At 36.7% G+C, this 19,296-nt stretch overlaps 1 protein-coding gene across 4 annotated transcripts in view; it reads right to left on the bottom strand.

The window, feature by feature from the left end:
* The window catches only part of NEK7 (NIMA related kinase 7), a 64,293-nt gene that overhangs the window by 6,963 nt on the left and 38,034 nt on the right, over window positions 1-19,296 (bottom strand). For all 4 annotated transcript variants that reach the window (XM_071564771.1, XM_071564772.1, XM_071564773.1 and 1 more), the window contains 3 exons: window positions 18,218-18,325; window positions 11,157-11,251; window positions 6,652-6,765 (listed from right to left, as the gene is read on the bottom strand). In XM_071564771.1, coding sequence (XP_071420872.1) covers window positions 6,652-6,765; window positions 11,157-11,251; window positions 18,218-18,325 — 317 coding nt within the window. The remainder of the gene's footprint in view (window positions 1-6,651; window positions 6,766-11,156; window positions 11,252-18,217; window positions 18,326-19,296) is intronic.

The raw sequence follows: 19,296 nt of genomic DNA, 5'->3' as shown, positions 1-19,296 counted from the left end.
GCAATTCTGCGTCAGCACCCGCTCGACCCTCCCTCTCTCAACACGCAGTTTTATGCGTGCACATATGCAACATGCTCACGGGAGTTTTACATTTTGCACTGTTGCCCAGAAAATCTGATGAGTGCATTGAAGTTCTACTCCTTTTAACATACAACTGCAGATGCATATTTAGTCCGATCGCACACGATCTATCCAAAGTTCCCCTGTTTCTGGAGGGGTATGTCTGCAAACCCCAGAAGGCTGAAGCGAGGTAAATGAGGACTGTTTGCTCATTCACTCCCGATGCAAGAGTTAGCCAGCAATAAATGGCACTTCTGCGTGACAGGTTCCAAGGAACAAAAGGCAGCAGTTCTCCTTCTAATACACAGTTAACCCACAGAACCTCCTGCTGCCAGGAGCTACCAATGCAAACACATTCAGAAGGCAGCTGAACAAATTAAACCCACTGAGAGCTATTTGTTATAAAGACTCCACCCCTGAGGAAATTTCTGAACTTAAAACTGGAAACTGGGAAACTGTTTTGGGAAAAGTTATATGTCATATTGGCCCTGTTAATTCACTTGTCCACTGCTGAAGATATGATATTGAAATAAATAACCTTTTCTCTATATCCTGGTATTTACTCCTTAGGATTAGATTATTTATTTTGTTCTTAGGGAAAGAAGGATATAGTTAACAAAGATGTTCACAAAAGTATGGAAATAAACAACTCACTATGACTAGAAAATCCCGTGTTTCCACAAACACCATAACTTATTGGGCCTTTTTAATGCACGGATTCAGCAGAAGCAACTCCAAAGAGCTTCCCCACCACCTGAATCTCCCTCATTGCCTTCACAAGCTGGTAGGACAGCTGCAGGTTTTTCTTCCTCCACTTATATGCCTAAAAACTTATGATGTTTGAACTTAATACATTGTTTGAATAACCTTCTGACAGGGCATCCACTTTAAATTGTGTGCATGTCCTAAACATTTTTTCAACGTGAAATATACCTCTTTCATGATGACTTACTGAAAAGTTTACAGTCCATTGCAAAAACAATTTAACCAACTCTGAAGCTCTTCCTTTATGCTTTTTAGTAGCTTTGCCAAATCCTCCTGTATCTCCTGGCAGCATTAGAGACAGGTGGGGAGGACACTCCAACAAACACATTGCGATCCACCCTTCTATGGCAATATGTCAAATTTGGTTTGGTCTCCCTTACAGTACTATTAGGTACAATTATTGAAAAAAAATCTGTAATTATTGCAACTAATGCAGAGCAACCTCATCACTCTGATTATTCAAAAGTAACAAAGGCTGTGTCTTCAAATCTGCCATCAGAGAGCTTCCTTCCTACCTCTTCTAAAAAGACCAAGAAAGATTTTTAATTACAATTCTACTCCTTTCACTTTTCACAAGATTAATTTAAATGCATGGGAATTCCTCAAGTTAAGGAAGAAGCATTGCACAGCACTATATAAAGCTCTGTCCATTAGTCCTTGCAGATAAACTGTACATAATGTACAGGGTTTTTTGTATTTAACAATATAAGAACTATGTCACTAGACATTTTTATTCTCCAGCAAGAAGAGCTTATTATTTAAAAATTAGATCATTAATTCTGACGATAGTGGTCAGATTGCTAGATTGAAAAGAAACATTATTTTGTTACAGATTTGCTATTTGAATCTTAAACATGTTACATCTTACATTTTGACTAATGGATTTATAAGAGCCATTATATTGCTTCTGGCAGTCAATAAATAAAATACTATGACAGTGACATGAAAAAGTATTAGCCTGTAATAACTCACTAACTTTTGAAAAATAGAATGCTAGAAATCATTAGCTACTGTAAGAAATAATAATTGCCAGCATGTAATTCAAACATGCAAAGCAAAACAATCTCTTGCAGAAGAAGCAGGTGGGACGCAGTGCAAGCAAGAGGCACAGGGCATTAGCAGAGACGAGCAGCTTGCTCTGTAGCACCTCAGACAGCCTGCACAGAAAACTGGAAAGATGGAAGAACATCCAAATCCCTCAAGCCTGAAATCAGAGTTGAATAAGCAAACATTTTGTAAAAAGAACACAGGTATAATTTATCTGCAAAATACAACATCTAATCTTGAATTTATGTATTTCTTTTTCTCTGTGAAGACTTCCATCTGTTCAACAGAACTGTATACAGCAAACAGTCTCTGTAAGTATCCTGAAGCACTGAAACCTATAAAGCTGGCATCACAGGGGAAGCAGAGTATTCTTTCTCCTGTTTTTACCAGTTGTTTATCAATAACTTCACTATACGTAGAACAGCAGAAATATATCTTCAAGAAATTTACCTGCAAAGCACATGAGAAGCCTTGTTTACTTCCAGTAGGCTACTTGCTGTCTTTTCAATTCTTCTCAGAGTTTATCTTCTAAACTGAACTTTATAATTTAAAAACCCATTTCAGACTCAAACTGCTTGTTAAGTCATTAAACAGGAAGCCTTCCTTCAGAGTTACTTTTGTACTTGTTACAGTGTATCACAATTTCAAGTTTCGATAAAATGGTCTAACAGATTCATCACTTAAAAAGACACTGAAGCAAAAGAGCATCATTACTCAAAGGTAAGACTTTAGGTCTCATTAACCCCTATAGATACACTTGGAAAGAAAAAAAAAGAAACAAAATCATTCACCCAACATGGTGTCTTGACTGGTAGCTTTTTGCAGTTTCTTGTATTTTACTCTCACAAAATGCATACAACAGCTACCATGGTTAGGATGCAAGAAAAGATATACAAGAATCAGTTTACTCAGAAATCCTCCTCCCATCGTAAGTGGTGAGCTCCATTAGTGACAAACCTTCACTATTACTGTAATAAAATAAACCATTATGTCACAGACCTCTTTAAATCATGGTCACTGCAATTACTGCAAAATTTCTATCCCACTCCTTCCCTGGAGAGTCCAGAATCTCACTTGTAAGGGAGGAATGCTGAGCTGACTACGCTTGGGACACTGCACACCAACAGTGCACATTCCTGAGTAATTTCAAAATCCTTGAGCTCTTTTGAGCCTTGTAATTGAACAGCAAACCTTTGCACAAGGTGAATTAATTTTACTATACAGAATGAAAACAGTTATACAGAAAGATCTTTCAGGACTGAAACTGGGACCCCACTGGATGCTTACACTTGGTTATAGCACTATTCCCCTACTCCTACAGAAATATCCATGTCAATAAACCTGAAATCCATTACTCAGCTCCTCTAGTATTAATAAAATTTCCAATGTATCAGAAAAGCTCATCAGTATCATGGGAAGAGGCCCTGGGCTTCTAAAGTCAGATTACCATTAGAGATGGGAGTAACATTTTATTACCGGGCACAGGCAGAGCAGAACTCAGGACTGAGCTAGAGGGACCTCCTGTTGCAGCCCCAAGCTGCAAACTTCTTTGGCTGCTTATCCTTCTTAACCTCCTCTGTGCACTTAGCACAGTGACTGTCTTTAGCCTGGAGCTTAGTCTCACATTGGAGCAGTGGGACACACTTGCTTTAACTTTAGCAGGTTTTTCAGCTATGGAATAAATAACTATCACACAAGTCAGGAGGAGAGGGAAAGACAGAAGTATGACAGGCAAGTATTTCACATTAGTAGCTGGCTGACAAAGAGAAATTTTCAAATAACGAATTTTGGATTAAAAAAACTTCACACAATTAATTTTACTCCAAATAGAAGACCTTCTTGAAGTCTTTTCTGAGTACTTTTCTCAAGACCATCTGCTGGCAACTAACACCATTGTCATGAACCTGCTGGCTCATTCAGCTTTCACACAGGGGTAGGAGGTTGGCAATGGACTTTAGAAAAAATGCACCTGAATCAAAGGGAAGATTTAAAAACTTCATCATGAAAGCAATGTGATACTAATATTGGATGACAAGATTTTAGGAGTATTGACTGGGAGTGGCAAGGGAGCCCCAGCTTTGAGTTCCCTAAGGCAGAACAGCTTTCAGTAAATGCTAAGTACTCACTCTGAATACCAGATGTTTTTAACAGATATTAAAAAATTGAGATATCCAAAGTTATTAAGCATCTGAAAATCTTGGCTTGGGTCTCTACCACTCAAGCAGTAGTTTGTGAAAATGCACCTTAGACTATTAGAATTTTAATCAAAGGATTTTAAAAAAATTACCCATCTGTCCATCTAAATCTGTATCTTTCTATCATACTATTCTCTAACGACACAGATGTAACACATTACTAACAGGTTGGTTTCACAGAGGATTCAAAACGTAGAAAAAATGTCACACCCTAAAACTCACTAAAATTTACTTGTAAAAAGTTTCTCAGAAAAGTACTTGTATTTTGTAATGTAAGTATTTACACACCTATATTAGAGGAGGCAGAGATCAACATTGAGTGAAATTTTTCTTTCAGAAAATTCTTTGCTCTGAAACATGAAGTGGGTTTTACTGTTCAGTGATTCCTGAGATTTACTGCTCCCTGACTGTGCTTCTGACCTGGTTAAAGGTTTGACATCTAAATTGCGAGCACAGGTGAAACATTTAGGACAATATCCTAATGTGACAGATAGCACTTGTTTCCCTTTTTTAGAGTTCATGCCCGCACAGTATTTTTTCATACAAGTAAGAAAAAGGTCTACTTTGGTACAGTAACTAATAAATGTATGTTTTCCATATACCTTAGTGAAGGCACAAGTCTTCACATCAGAACATAATGTTCCCATTACAGTTTCCATAGCTGATGACTTTTTAAAGTAACTATTTTCCTACCTGTCTTGATACACAACAATAGTTCTGATTCTCTCATTATCTTTTAAAATAACTTACATGTATTTTGCAAATAATTGGTTTATCTGAGGTGCAGAAGTACACGTCTGCTTTGAAATAAACAGAATGTAACATGTTGTCCTTTGCATTTGTTTGCAACACAAGAACCTAGACAGATATAAGGAAAAGGTGGAATCTCTTTCCCCATCCAAACTCTTAAGACCTTCTATCTGGGCCAGACTTTGATATTTGCCCCTTGGCTGGGAATCCACATCTCCAACTTCACACTTAGCTGCAGTGAAGTAGCCCTGCAGGCAGGCCAACTTCAACGAACCACTAGTGGTATCATCATTAAAATCCTGCTGAAGGTCACCATGGAAACCGCCTGCTGAGGCTTTGCTGCTGCACTCGGCATCTCCTAATCAGCTACCATGTGAAATGCAAATTCAGACAGTCTGAAAATTAGTCAAGAAGAATAGAGGATGAGGATGCAGATATGTGAAATATTCATGCGCTTCATGGAAAAAGGAAGACAGCATGAATGACACAACAAAGAACGGCCCCTGACATCCTTGCTATCATTTTGCATTATTGTTCACACCCTACTGTATTTCTAGGCCTCCAGTTCTGAAGTTGGTTATATGAACTGCCATATTTAGAGTCTACAATAAATAATAATTAAAAATGGCCAAGGTAAAAAACTAATTGGAAAACCCACAAAGAGGTATAGTGGATAAATTACACAGGAGATCATTATTTCATCCTTTGTAACATCACCAAATAATCTTTTAAAGTCCAGTTTATTTCATAAAAGTGGAAAATTGTCACTATAAATACAAAACACTGAATAGTAATATTTTATTAGAAGTCCAATCACCGGCTTTTAAAGCAAGAGAATTTACAGTTCAGAATTACAATCCCGACTCTATAAATGAAATTGTATAATGCTTTATGTTTATTGAAAGTACTTCAGCGCTTGTGTTTATTTGCTTTTTTAGAGTAATCTTTAATTCATGTAGGCTGAATTCAATTAGAATTGGTTACTAATACCTGTTCTTTGCTTTACAGCTTCTATCAGTTTGCCCTGTTCTTTTCAAATTGGGAAAGTATTTCAAAACTGCCACCTCAGAACATTAACAAGCAAGCATTTAAATTTTTCCATTCTGTTACACTAAGAAAAATATTCATTTTGCTTAGTTTCTTTCATTTTATAACTTAAAAAATACTCCCCCTTAAATGCACCAATGACAGTAAGAACTGTTACCTATCAGCTTAAAACAAACACTGCTGCGATATGCATGAGTATATTGTTCAAATTCAATGATATTATGTCTAGCTATATTTCTCTGAAATTTACTATTTGTCAAGAACCACTCTTTCTTGCAAAGAAACTGCCATTCAACTGCATTGAACAGCACACTGCAGTTTTATAATGCAGACAAATGGAAACTAAACAATTCATTTTTACTAGTGAGTTACATTGTATTTATTTTAATGCAGGCCCCTAGAGAAACAAGGCCAGTGCACTAATTTACTGTGCAACATAAACTTGTGTAGTTGTGCTTTTAGAAAAGCACACTATAGATGTCAGACTCCATCCCATTCTGGCCTGTGGAAGATACCATTGTGCATCCTGGGAGAGCATTTTGTCATAATTGCAAGGAAGCCCAATGAAATTAAGGCTCTAACAGTGTGATGTTTCCATCATTAATACTCTCAAATATAAATCATAAAAGAAACTTGTTTTGACGGGAACATTTGAGTGAGTTCAACAAGCAAACACGTATGGGCATAATCTGCAAATAACAAAATCACGCAAATTCCTTTATTTCCCTGGAAGTGTGCCAGCTTACATACACTGAGGATTCAGCCCATGAAAAGGAAAATTACTTACTTCCTCTGAATAGTGATCTGAAGGGAGAGGTGGGTAGTCACACTGTTCTATCTTCTTGCACAGAGAGTACAAGTTCATTTTATCACCATAAAACGGACTCTGCAGTGCAGCCATCTGTTTAAAGAAAATATACAGTTTTCTTTTGCGTTGTTAAGTCAACCTATTCTGTCATAAAGTCTGTAATAGTAACAAATCAAAACTGATGACTTTTGATTCCCTGCTTAGAAGAAGTGTTGCAATGCTAACCACATGTTCCAAAACTATTACTGTAACCAGTGTGTGCACCCATTCTGTGTCATACAATCACAGTTGTCACAATCCTTACACTGCAATATTGGAATTGCATACCATCAGGGTTTTATTATTAGAGTACGAAGAAAAATTGAGCAGTTTACAATAGGGCTGTGAGTGTAGAGGGTTCTTGCACCATGAGGGAGATCAAAAAAATCCCAAAACATACTTTCTTCTGAAAACCTTTTGGAAGAAAACATTACCTGACCTAAAGCAAAGCAGTGTGTAGAAAATGCTGGGTAACAGTGGATTCTGTAACCTTCCACAGCTATGACACTAGACTTCCATGCAGCTGGGGTTTTTTAAAGCAAGAAAAAGCTGTCATCTATTCTTCAAAAAAAAGCCCAAACCCAAAAACTTCATAGTTCAATACGTTACTAAAACAAAAAAATCCCAAAACTTCATCCTGAAGTGCAGAACTTGCACCTATGGCTGTAATTTATAATTACAACACAAAAATGAGAAAATCTGCTGCAGAGCACTTATACAAATGATCAGCTTAAAACTATCACTAGTAAACCTACCCTTTATTTCCAGACAATGCTGCAATTTGACATTTAAGCTAGAAGCAAATACTACGGTTAGCTGGATTAGAAATTTAAAAATTCATTTAAAATCTCTCCATTCTGTTCCAAGCCTTCGAAATCTTTTAACTGCAGCAGCACGAATGCTGCTCTGAGTGCAGAGCTGCCCCAAAGTCAGTCACCCTTTTCTACATGTGCTAATAAGTTTGATTTTGGAAGGACAATGTGTACATTCCCCAGACAGGCAGAGTGTGTGTGAAACACGCTAGTCCATGCTGTGCTACTCAGTGAGCTTCAGCAGGGACAGGACAAGCTGAAAATGGCTCTCATCTGTCTTGTGGTCTTCCAGATAGCAGTTTAACTCTTTCATGTCTAAGCACCAATATCACTGAGGGAAATGTATGAAGAAAATTACCAAAATTCTCTTACATTTACTTTGTATCTGATTAAAATGCTCTCAAGTAGTTCTTTCATATTACCTTCAAGTAACAATAAAAAATTTTAAAGCTCCCAAGACAAATATAATGCTACAGTTCCACCCTGAACTCCTCCCAAAAATTCTGTAATTGTAACTAAAATAATATTAATCTTTGGATTTACATGACATTGTCTCTTACCTTAAAAAGAATGTTAAAAATGCAAGCTAAAGACCAAAAAAGAAAAGAAGGGGGGGAAAAAAAAAGAAAAATCAACTGCAGGGTCTGTATACATGCAGAAATGCTAAATAAACGCACGGATACTCATTTTCATACTCTAGGTGTTCATTAAGAAGTACTTTTGTTTGAATGCTGCCGAGTGTTAAAAAAATTCTGAATGTCCCCTAAGGAGTTAAAACAGGAATACTATATTTTCATGCATCTCCTGCTTTGACAGATGAAAAATGTCAACTGTCCTGTTTTTATTTTCAAGCTTTTGCACTATTCATCTGGTTCATTAGTGCATCTCGCTGCTGCCCCTGACAGCTGCTCGCCCTCTCCTCCCAGCAGCTGAATTTTTCAGGCTAATTTGATCCTCCACACTGAGACGATCACTAGAATGATTGACTTGCTCCCTGACCTCCAGGGTCTGACTTTCCTGATTAGTATTCTGGGGGTGTCTGAGGGACGAAAGCCCACTGTCTGTCTTCAGGGCTGGTGGCAGCTCACTCACTCACTTTTTTTTCGCTTTCTTTTTTTTTTTTTTTTTTTGAACTGTAAGCCACCAACCTACAACCCTGTAAGGATGCAACTGCTACGCTGAACAATAAAAGGAAATGTGTAAGACCTACTTTTCCATGTAAAGGTCCATGTAGCAAAAGCACAGCATCTTGATTTTAATTAGTAAAGTCTACTTTGTTGCATATCAATTAAAACTCCTGTGGTAGTGTTTTTGAGGCTTCAGAAATACCTGGGGCTCTAAAAAAATTCAGACTATAAAACACTTCTAAAAACCTTACTGGCCGCACAGCATTGAATAACAGATTGTTCTATACATTAGAAATAGTAATTTTTAAAAACAACATACATTATAGGAAGTTAGCCTTAAATTAAAACATATCTGAAAAGAGTTTAGTGGCAATTAAGCATTTCCTAAGATTTGATAAATTTGCCACTGCTCTTCTCCTATTAAGCTGGACACAATCCAGAGCACATATGAGTCCATATCACCATGAAATCAACACAATAAACATGCTCAAATGCAGGCTATGGACATATCATCAAAAAGACACCAAGCACAAAACTGCACAGATGAAAAAAATACCATGCATTAACCCACACAAGTCTTGAAGAACCTCAAGCAACAACTTTCAAATAACTTTGAAAAAAATAATACTGTGAAAAATGCTCAGCATGTATTTTCAGTTTGCTATACCTAAAATTTCAAAATTACATTCAGTGCTCTATAAAAAGCTTCATAACAAAACAAGAAAACCCACCATAAATACCTGGTATGTTGTAGAATTAACTAAAGAGGATAAATGCACCTCTAAAAAAAATTTTAAAGCTCTAGCTGGAGACACTGCCATGTACTGTAGCTATATAATATATATGAACAATATGGGTCCTAATAATTATTTTATATTTACAGTAAGGAAAACAAATACACAATCACATCAACTTTAAAAAAATCCTGGTAAAACTTCTAAACTAAATCAAAGGAGAATGGTATTTCAAGATGCTGAGTTAATCAACGGAATTAAGATATTTAGCTATTTTTAAATTATTTACCAGATCTAAGAAAAATGTAACATTCACATAGGTGTTTAATATACTGTACCAGCATGAAGACAGGAAGCTTAAAAAGTAGTTAGAAAAGCGCTGATTTCTATCTAGCAATTTAATTTCATATAACATAAAAATTAACCGTAAATCATGGGGTTTTATAATAATTACACATTCAAAGGTTTTACTTGTTTGTTTCCAGATATAAAAATTCCTCAGGAAAACCAGTGAGGGGCAAAAAAGTAGTAATACTGAAAAATGCTTATCTGCCTTTATGATGCTACCTTTGGGCTTCTGCAAGTATGTAAAGCAAAGCACTGAAACTCAAGGCAGTGTCATGGTAAGTATTAAGAAACTCCAGTGGAGGGTTAAGTTTTAGTTCAGAATTGAAACTTCTGCTTTATACTTGCTATCAGCTACAAGACTTCATTCCTTAGGAATTATCCTCAGGATACAGAAGCAACAGCTTACATAGATCTGCAAACTGCAGAATTGAAAGAGAGCGATTTGCTCTTTTAATATTCAAACCAACATGTCAGTGATAGAAAGTAAATCAGTACTACTGGAGACAATTCACTGGTAGTAACATAAAACCTTAACAGGCTGGCAATGTATTCTACAAAATCCTAAAATCAACAGGAGGTGCTGATATTGTGGAGTGTGTGTTAGTTGAGTTCTGCTGACTCACTGAGGCAGGTGGCTTTGCAGGTAAACAAAAAGTGACTTGAGTATATTCGCTTCTACCTGAACATGGCTAGGAAGACTTCACTGCCATTGCTGATGGATCAAAATTTTTTTCCAGTATCCTTCAAGACAAGTGTTTACTCTTTAGGTCAAGAAATGATATGTAAAGAACTTGGAAGACATAAATATCCTAGAAACCTACCTATTTTTAACACCTTCATTTGCCTCCATTCCAATTTGCCCTGCATTTTTATTTTCTCATAATATTATTTAAAACTATGCGTCACCTACCAATCTTGACTATACAAATAGAGAAATTAAACAATTGCAGTTTAACCAGTCATAGGAGAATAGAAAAATTACATGTCTGTGCAACAGGAATCATTAATGCTGAAAATTAATCCAAGCTGACAGTAATAAGTAAACACTTCTTATTGTTTTATTTAGATTTTGAATATTTGTAAACATAATAAATTTGCGTGAAAGTAACTATATTGAAGTTTTGGAAAAAATTAGTTGCATATTTAACTCAGTCCTCCTACTTCTCAACACATTTATTACCAAAAGCATATGATCAATACAGGTCATGAAAACACCCAGAACAATTTTACATGTGCTTGGTACTATTTACTTATTAATCCTTCAGTTATGCCCAATCTTCAACAAATTGCTGCAAAATCTTTGTAGCAAGCCCAGCAAAAAGGTAAGTCTCAAGTAACACACTGTTCATACAGTGAAGTTACGCAGGGGGAGTGAGGGGGAAGTACCAGAGTGTTATTAAGTACACTGCATATATCAATATTACCTCATACAGCAGACAGCCTAGAGACCAGATGTCAGATTTGAAGTTGTAACCATTTTCATGTATCCTCTCTGGAGACATATAATAGGGTGTACCAACTGCAATAAACACACAAGTATTTTTGAATGAAAATTTCTCTTGTTACACAGTAGTAAAATTACAGTTTTCCTGGTTGAAAAATATTTTCATCTCCTATTTCTCATTTTGCTACACATGTAATTTCAATTATGGCACATCAATTTGACAGAAATGCATGAATTAGCTACCTATTTCATCCAATGCAGCTTTATTTTCACTACTGATACCTAATTACCAGAAGTATTCAGTTGTAGAATTTTTGCTGTTAAAGAAGCTCTTAAAGTAATTAACTTCTCTGGAAGAGAACCTAGGGAACACACTAAACACACACATCCCTGCTTCCTTTCCATGCTGTTATCACTGGCTAGAAACAACAGACAAATTCTCTTCCTTGGTTTGAATTTTTTGTTTTGCAAGTTGTCTGTTGAGAATATGTATTTCTGAAAAAGCTGCTTTTGAAGCTAATAAACAGTTTAGATTGAATAGCTGGAACTAAAATTGAGCATGAAATGCAGGACCTTCAGAGATGAAGGCAGGAAAACATGCAAGCTGCAGGACTAAACTCCATGAGGGCTTTTGAGCTCCCAGATCTGTGTTTGTCCCAGCTTAATCCCATTTCAGAACTGTGGGCTCTGGAAACATCTGCTCTTGAAAAGCAGCATTTACCAGGACTGTCCCAGACTAAATTTACATTGAATACTCCAGGACATCTCTCCCCTTGATTTTAATCAAACCCTGCTCATCTGTGTTACTTTGAAGAGAAAAATTCTGAGAGGTGTTTTGGCTCTGTAAAAAAATGCCATTACAAAAATATCTGAGTGATGCACTCATAAATGACTGAGCAATGAAAAAAAGAAGTTAAGAAAAAATAAGGGTAGTAGCAATTTTGGTGCATTGTTTCTGAACTGGTCCCTATAACCTCCAAAATGACTGCCTAACAGCAAAAAGAGTCATGGACCTATATGGAGTTTTACTCCCTTTTTTTTTATTTTCTTAAGCACAGAATCCTGATGATAAAATCCAGTTGAATTCTGTCAATTCAATGTAAGTTGATTTTATTTTGACATCAAACATCTTGCAACCCTACCAGAGATTAAAATCAGCACTCTCACTACAAGCTACAAAAATTACAGTACAAACCTCACGCTACTTTAACAAGAAGATCATGTAACACTTCTGACTTCCGAACAGATGATACTAATTCAGAATTGATCTCTGTATGAATGTTAGAAATGGAGATACAGTGAATACCTAAGTAATTCCACATCTGAATATTTAGGTTAATAGTTTTAAATTATTGGATAGATAATTTAATCATTTCCAAAAGTTAAGTGTTTTGTTCTGACAAGGTGCCTTACCTTTGAGAAAGGCTGCTGAGAAAGATCTCAAACTACATCATACTTTCTTAGGAAGTAAGGAGGCAAGAGAATTACTTTCCTACTTAAAAGGCCCAGCTCAGACAGGAAAACCCTGTACTGCCTTATCTCAGGTCAGGCCACCACAGCTGGTAACCCATTTTCAACTGATCTTCTTGGAAAACAATATTGAAAACCTGCATAAACTGTTTCTGTTACACAGAGACAACAATGGAGGTCCCCAGATTGTATCCTACAGAGGATCTGTCCCCCTAAACATTCTGGGGGAGCCTTTCAGCCCTGGGAAAGCAGAGAGCTCCACAGCCCCTCTCCTTTGGTGCTGGTCTGAGAAATTACTGTTGCTCTGAACTGAGACTCTAAGTCAAGAAGAGCTTAAAAGGAGAAAGGCTGGGGAAAGGCAAACCAATAGATTACTGCAGGAGACATTTAGTCTCATGGGATGTTTGTATATGCCCATAAGAGAGGAGTGGTCAAGAGGAAAGGTTCTTTTCCCTGGGAAAGAATAGACATCCAATGGGTAGACTGCAACAACAAAACAACTACTACCCAGAAGCAACTCTGTTTTATAATGTATCAACTGCAGTACTTTAATGGGTGTTTAATAACAGATATCTTAACGTTGAAAACTGTAATTAAACAACATTTGGCATGACACAGCTTTCATATTTTTATTATCCTTACTGTTCTATTTCCCCCTTGCATTTTTTTTAACACCCCAACGACTTGTGAGCTTGGACACCTCTGAAAAATTTCAGCTGTATTTTGCACCCATTAATTAATGCACTGGTTTCATATATTCTGATGCTTTCTTGGCAGAACTCATCTAACAACAAAAAATCAGTTTACTGGTAATCTGGTTGTTCGCTGGTTCTAGCAGCAGTGCCTCTGCTGCTCTGGTATGCCACTCAAGTAGCTGGCAGTGAGTAATGTGCCAGAAAGAGACTTCACAGAATCCACAGGGGGCAGCTGAAAACACAGAGGTTTGAAGGTTCATAGTCTTACCAAAAGCAAAGGTAATTTTAACCAGTAGCTCTGGGAAGCCTGCGGATACATTAGGGGTCTGATATGACTGTGAAAGATTGATGATAGTGAAAAGGAAGAACAAATGTTACCATTTTACAGCATTTAGCCTAGTATAACACCTTCACTGCAACACAGCCTGAAGTCCCTGATGACCAACTAGTGAAAGGAATTGAAATTACCTATGTTAGTCATGGAATCACAAAAAACAACCTGAGGATTCAGACATTATTACTACTTGTAAGCTATTTTTAAACAGAACATGACACCAAAGATTCATAATTCTGACATTTAGGAACTACTGAAAGCACTGCAATGATCCTTTTAACACTGTGAGCCATCTCAGAACACGGCTGGCAAGCACCTACCACTTGCAATTATATATTATGTTTCCTTCCTGGATGTTTTTTGGGGTTTTTTTCTGAGTGAAATACAGTACCCCAATAATGTACAGATAGGCAACTTTCTCACTTCCTTTAATCATCTGAAGACACAGAAGTGCGGTAATACAAGAAAAAGACGTAACAGATTGAGGTGCCTCTTTTTTTTTTAAGAACAAAATCAGTAACTTCAGTGTTCTGCTCACTGTATTTGCAGGTCTAAACAGTAAACTCCTTGAAAAAGGCCTGGGTCAAATACTGTGCTTCCTCAGAATCTGCTGCTGCTCTGGAGCTCCCTCCCTTTGAAGATACTGGAGATCCAGAAAGGGTTGATTCTTTACGCAAGCTTTGTTATTGGGAGAGGGAATGGACACAATGGAAATGGTGGTTAATATGGAGCAGGAAGCTGGATTTGAAGGATTAAAAGCAAAGAATCTATCACAAAGAAAGCAGTTATGATGTAAACAATCCATCTTATTACCTGAATAAACACAGACAAAGAGGAGAGTGTGTTCACTTAAAAACTGAGGGCATCAACAAGTGGAATGAGATATGATAAATACAGCTCTAAAAACTATCAAGCTGGGAGAAAAATGGGCCTGGAAAACGTTAAATCTACTCATACAAAACAATGTAATAGCTGTCTCAGAAGGGAGTTATCAGGGTATAGTTTTACAAGAGGTCATATCCTCATTACTGACATCCCATCCATTGGAATACATAACTATCAGAGTTCAGGAAGAGGGTTAAAAAGGCCAAATTTAAGCAACCAAAATAGACAGTTTATGAATGACTTCATGTCCATGAGATCACAGCGATTTTATAATACAGTGTTCAACACAACATGTAAGTGCTCAACAAGATGAGTGTTGATGCTGAAGACATACAAGCCAAGTAACAGAGAAGGTACTGTTATGAACAGTGACAGTAACCAACCACTGACACAAAAAAAAATCTCTAAGATTTGGTACTTCACAATCTGGTTTAGTGGGCATGGTGATATTTAGTTGAAGGTTGGATTTGAGGACCCCTTTGGAGATCCTTTCCAACCCTAATGATCCTATAATGTTGGGGGTTTACACAGGTATAGGAGATTTCTAAGTCAAGAGCGCATCTTCAGCTACCAACACAGGACTTAAAATACTGCACTTATTCAAAGTAGCTCTGCAACCGAGCCCACATTATGCAAATAGTTTAACTACAGAAATCGATCTATAAATAACTTGGGTTATTTTATAATGGAGTACTGTAACAGCATAATAATTTATCTTCAGCTTTCAAACTACTGTAAGAGATCGCCAGTTTCTGTACATAAAATAAGAGGTGTTTTAATACAGCTTCATTGATGACTGCAGTTAACAATACCAAACACCTCCTTTCCCTTTGCACTTTTGGAAGAAAGATTTCCTATTTTCAAGAAGGTACAGACATGACACAATAGAAAATTCTACTTCTTCTTAAGGCTGTATAGAAATAGTTAAAAACCTTGAACAAACCCTGCCCAGTGCAGTTTCTTCATTTGTTTCAAATGGACCATCAGTAAGTATTCTAATTAAATCAGTATTATTCATAATTAGCAGTTAGAAGCTGTATCTAATTAAAATTTTAGTACATTTCTTTATCTCTGAAAGCCCGAATCTAGTTTGCTACTGAAATTTTTATAAAGCCTGTAAACAAGTATAAATTGCTACACATATGTTTGTAATTCACTGGGTTTTGTGCACCAAAGGTTTATGGAATGATAAAAAGATACAACTTTGAAAGAAATTTCAAGAAAACCAGCATCAGAAACTGCCGAAGAAGTTAACTTTAAGTAGTCTCTGCTAGTCAATCACTCTCTCCCCTGTAGTCTAAGTTAACAGCTGAAACTAACCTTTTTCGTAGGCTGAATTCTGACATTAGGTCATAATTAAGAGTGAAATGGGAAAAGAGGAGACAGCAAAAAAAAAAATTAAAAATAACAGCTCCTCTACCAGGACACAGCACCCAACATTAGAAACAAAGCTGCCATTCCCCCATCTCCAAGCTCTTTGGATGATTCTTGGACCTGTAAGAGATGAGTTTTAAAGGGGTTGGGGGTTGTACACTGTTTTTAACTCTGGCTCAGTATTCAGCTTTTTTAAACTTCTAGTTCAGTCTTTGCAACCATTCCCTGGCCACAAGCCAAAATAATCCAGGGTTGTGGCAGTTTGTTCCTCTTAAACTTCCTGACTTCTGCCGCAGAGCACAAGTCTAACTCTTCTGCCCTCACTGCTGACTTCTGTCTTTTTTGTGAGCTCCAAACCCACAGATTAGGATTTACAGCTCCCTCTTCACATCCTTTGTCCATGTGCAGGCAGTAGCAGGACCCATCTCCAACCTGATCTCCACAGTGCTGCCAGAGATGGCCACTGGGTTACAAGGGCAGCGTCAACAGCAGCACCTGAGGTAACACAGCCATGTGCTCACATCAGATCTTTAGTTCTGTCTTCAATATGGAACCCAAGTACATTCCCAGTCTGGTCTCATCACTTTGCTGTCTCCTTCTGTCTCTGTTTTTATTAATGCAAGATTGCACATCTGTATCTGAGGTTCACCTCAGTCCTATTAAGATCTCAGCAGTTTCAGGTTTTGACTATACTAGTACCAGTATACACCAAACATGGTAAAACCAGGAAGGCACAAAGGAGTGACCAAAGGCTTTCTGGAACACAGGAAAGCAAGAACCAAAAACTTGCCTCCTAAAATACTTTTTTTGGTTGCTAACACAGGTATCACCCCCACCTCAAATGTGGTACAAACATGAAAAAAATCACATCAATCCTCTCTTCTTCCATGCTCTACTGTAAGTTGGAAAAACTAAAGTTGAATTAAGATATGAGGATAAATATGGCACATTTTAACCTGAGAAGTCTGATGTTTCATAGCCTAACTGGAAACATCAGCATCTGAGCAAAACAATTTGTGTGTCCTCCCATGGCTCTAACACACAGACTGTAAGTATTACTTAATCATTCTTGGCATTCCAAGATATTACCTTCCTTATCACAGTCTTGCCAAACATACAAAATATCCAAATGTCTAATTACAGAACTGTCACCATCATTTATTAACAATCCTCACTGAGCAGCATTTGGAGTTGATTTTCCTATCTGAATTCAAGCATCAGTAAGGGCCTCTGCCTGCCTTAATGTTCCTTACAAGGAACAGAAGACAACTGTGGATGCTGCCATCAATGGGCCTGCTCTTGAGGGGACTCACAGTTGATTTCACATCTTTTGCAGTCAGGGAACAGGTCTGAATTCAGCAACCACTAAACACAGCCACTTTACTGAGGGAAAAGAATTTTTTCTTAACTAAAAAAGCCCAACATAACAGTAATATAAATGTTAATTCTTAAATTTCTCTTTAAAGCAGATGCTACTCTGTTTACAAGGCTTTTCCCTTCTACAAAGATCCTCTTCAATTCTGTCATTTATCCATTTCCTACTTTTAAACTTAAAATATCTCTGAAATATTTTCTTCTTTAAAGGCTTTTTAATCAATCTATTGTCACATCCAACTCAAAAGATGCAAATTACATTGTTTTTCTATTCTTATTTTGATGTGTTCTCTGGGAATTTTTTGCTGTTTGTTTTTGGGGTTGTCTTTTGGTTTTAAAGTCTTTAATTCTGATCTCTCCTTGATTACTTTAGGTTGTATTGAGGAACTTCACCTTCAAACATGGAAGCTTCACCGTGAGCCCCTTCAAAGCATATAACCAAGAGGTCATTAGTGCTTCCCACAGAGACACACAGAATTACAAGATTCTTTCTAACAATAACTAAAATTCAAATGAGTTTTTAAAAAATGCATCCATATCATTACCTTATTTTTTTCCTAGCATTTTTAGGAAATACTGTGGTTCAGAGGCAGAAAAGTATATTAAATAACTCAGAGAACAAGGGGAGAACCCAATGAGCTGTAGTGCCAAAAGTACTGCCTCCGTGTTACAGCGTTTATTTATCTGTCCATGGTGTTGACCATTTGATTATTATTATCATTATTATCATTATTTAATAAGACCTTTATGACCTTGGTTTTACTATTATTTAAGAACAGCTTTACCTGGATCTAACCCTTTTCTTCCTCCTCCTAAGTGGGCACAGTATTTCTACCATGTAAAAAAAAAAAAAAAAAAAAAAGGAAAAAAATCTACCTATCCAACACTTGTACCTCAAAGAAAGCTTACCTAAAGAATGTGCAGCTGTGGTTTTGGAGCTGAAAAATCGACCAAGTCCAAGGTCTCCAAGCTTTACCACTCCTGTAGCTGTAATGAACACATTTGCTGGCTTTATATCTGAAAGAAAACCAAATCGCATTTAAAAGTCACAGTGAAGTTGCAAGAAAAGCTACTGCTCTATTAACAGTAGACCAATAGAGGATTTTATTTACAGCTAACGTTGGAAAAAACTGACAGTGCTATTCAGAAAGAATGAGTCTGGAATTCAGAATTTCAACAATTTTAATAGTACAAACATTGAGTCATGGAAAATACAAAAAAAAAACCCCAAGCAAACAAACAAACAAAAAGCACAATACCCAAAAGTGAGCAGCAGGTACAGGGAGCTCATTATTACTTATATAAACTACATAGAAGGACTTCCATTGGAACTAAAGAACCTCTTATTATTTCTTAAGTAACAGACAAAAAATGTTTTTAAGAGTTGTAAAACATTTTTCATCATTTTGGCTAAACAGACTTCCCACAATGACATGATGTTATTTATTTGAAATACGTAACTGATTCCCTTTATCAGCAGGCATTAAAAAAAAAAAAAAAAGAAAGAAGCAAGTTTCACTCAGGAGAATGGTTATTTGAACTCATCAATGAAATTGGGCTAACCAAGCAGAAACAAAGAAAAATAATGATGTGTACCCTAGACAGTTATTTTTCACAAATAATATTCAGATTAAGTTTTAATCCAGGCCCTTAGAGACAAGAGCAGAGACTTATGATTTTTAACAAGGTACCTATCCTGTTAGTCTTTTAAATAAACTGACCTGTTATTTGTTTGGGAAGGGAGTTTAGCTCCCACTCAGCCTGAGAGCAATGCACCAAGCTCTAAACTCAAACCAAATCATTTCACTTTGATAAGAGGGTATTACAGTTTGCATAAAATACGCATAGAGTAAAAGGAATGGTTAATAACCCTTCAAGCCCCAGCACTTTTGGGTTCCAAATAAAAAGTTACAAAACTTTGTAAGCTTTAGAAAACCATACAGAAGCAATTATATTATGCTGCTACCTGAACTAGTTTTGGGGAGCTT

This window comes from Pithys albifrons, chromosome 10 (genome assembly GCF_047495875.1).
Source record: "Pithys albifrons albifrons isolate INPA30051 chromosome 10, PitAlb_v1, whole genome shotgun sequence".
Taxonomy (NCBI): Eukaryota; Metazoa; Chordata; class Aves; order Passeriformes; family Thamnophilidae; genus Pithys; species Pithys albifrons.
This window is presented reverse-complemented; position numbering and strand designations above follow the sequence as displayed.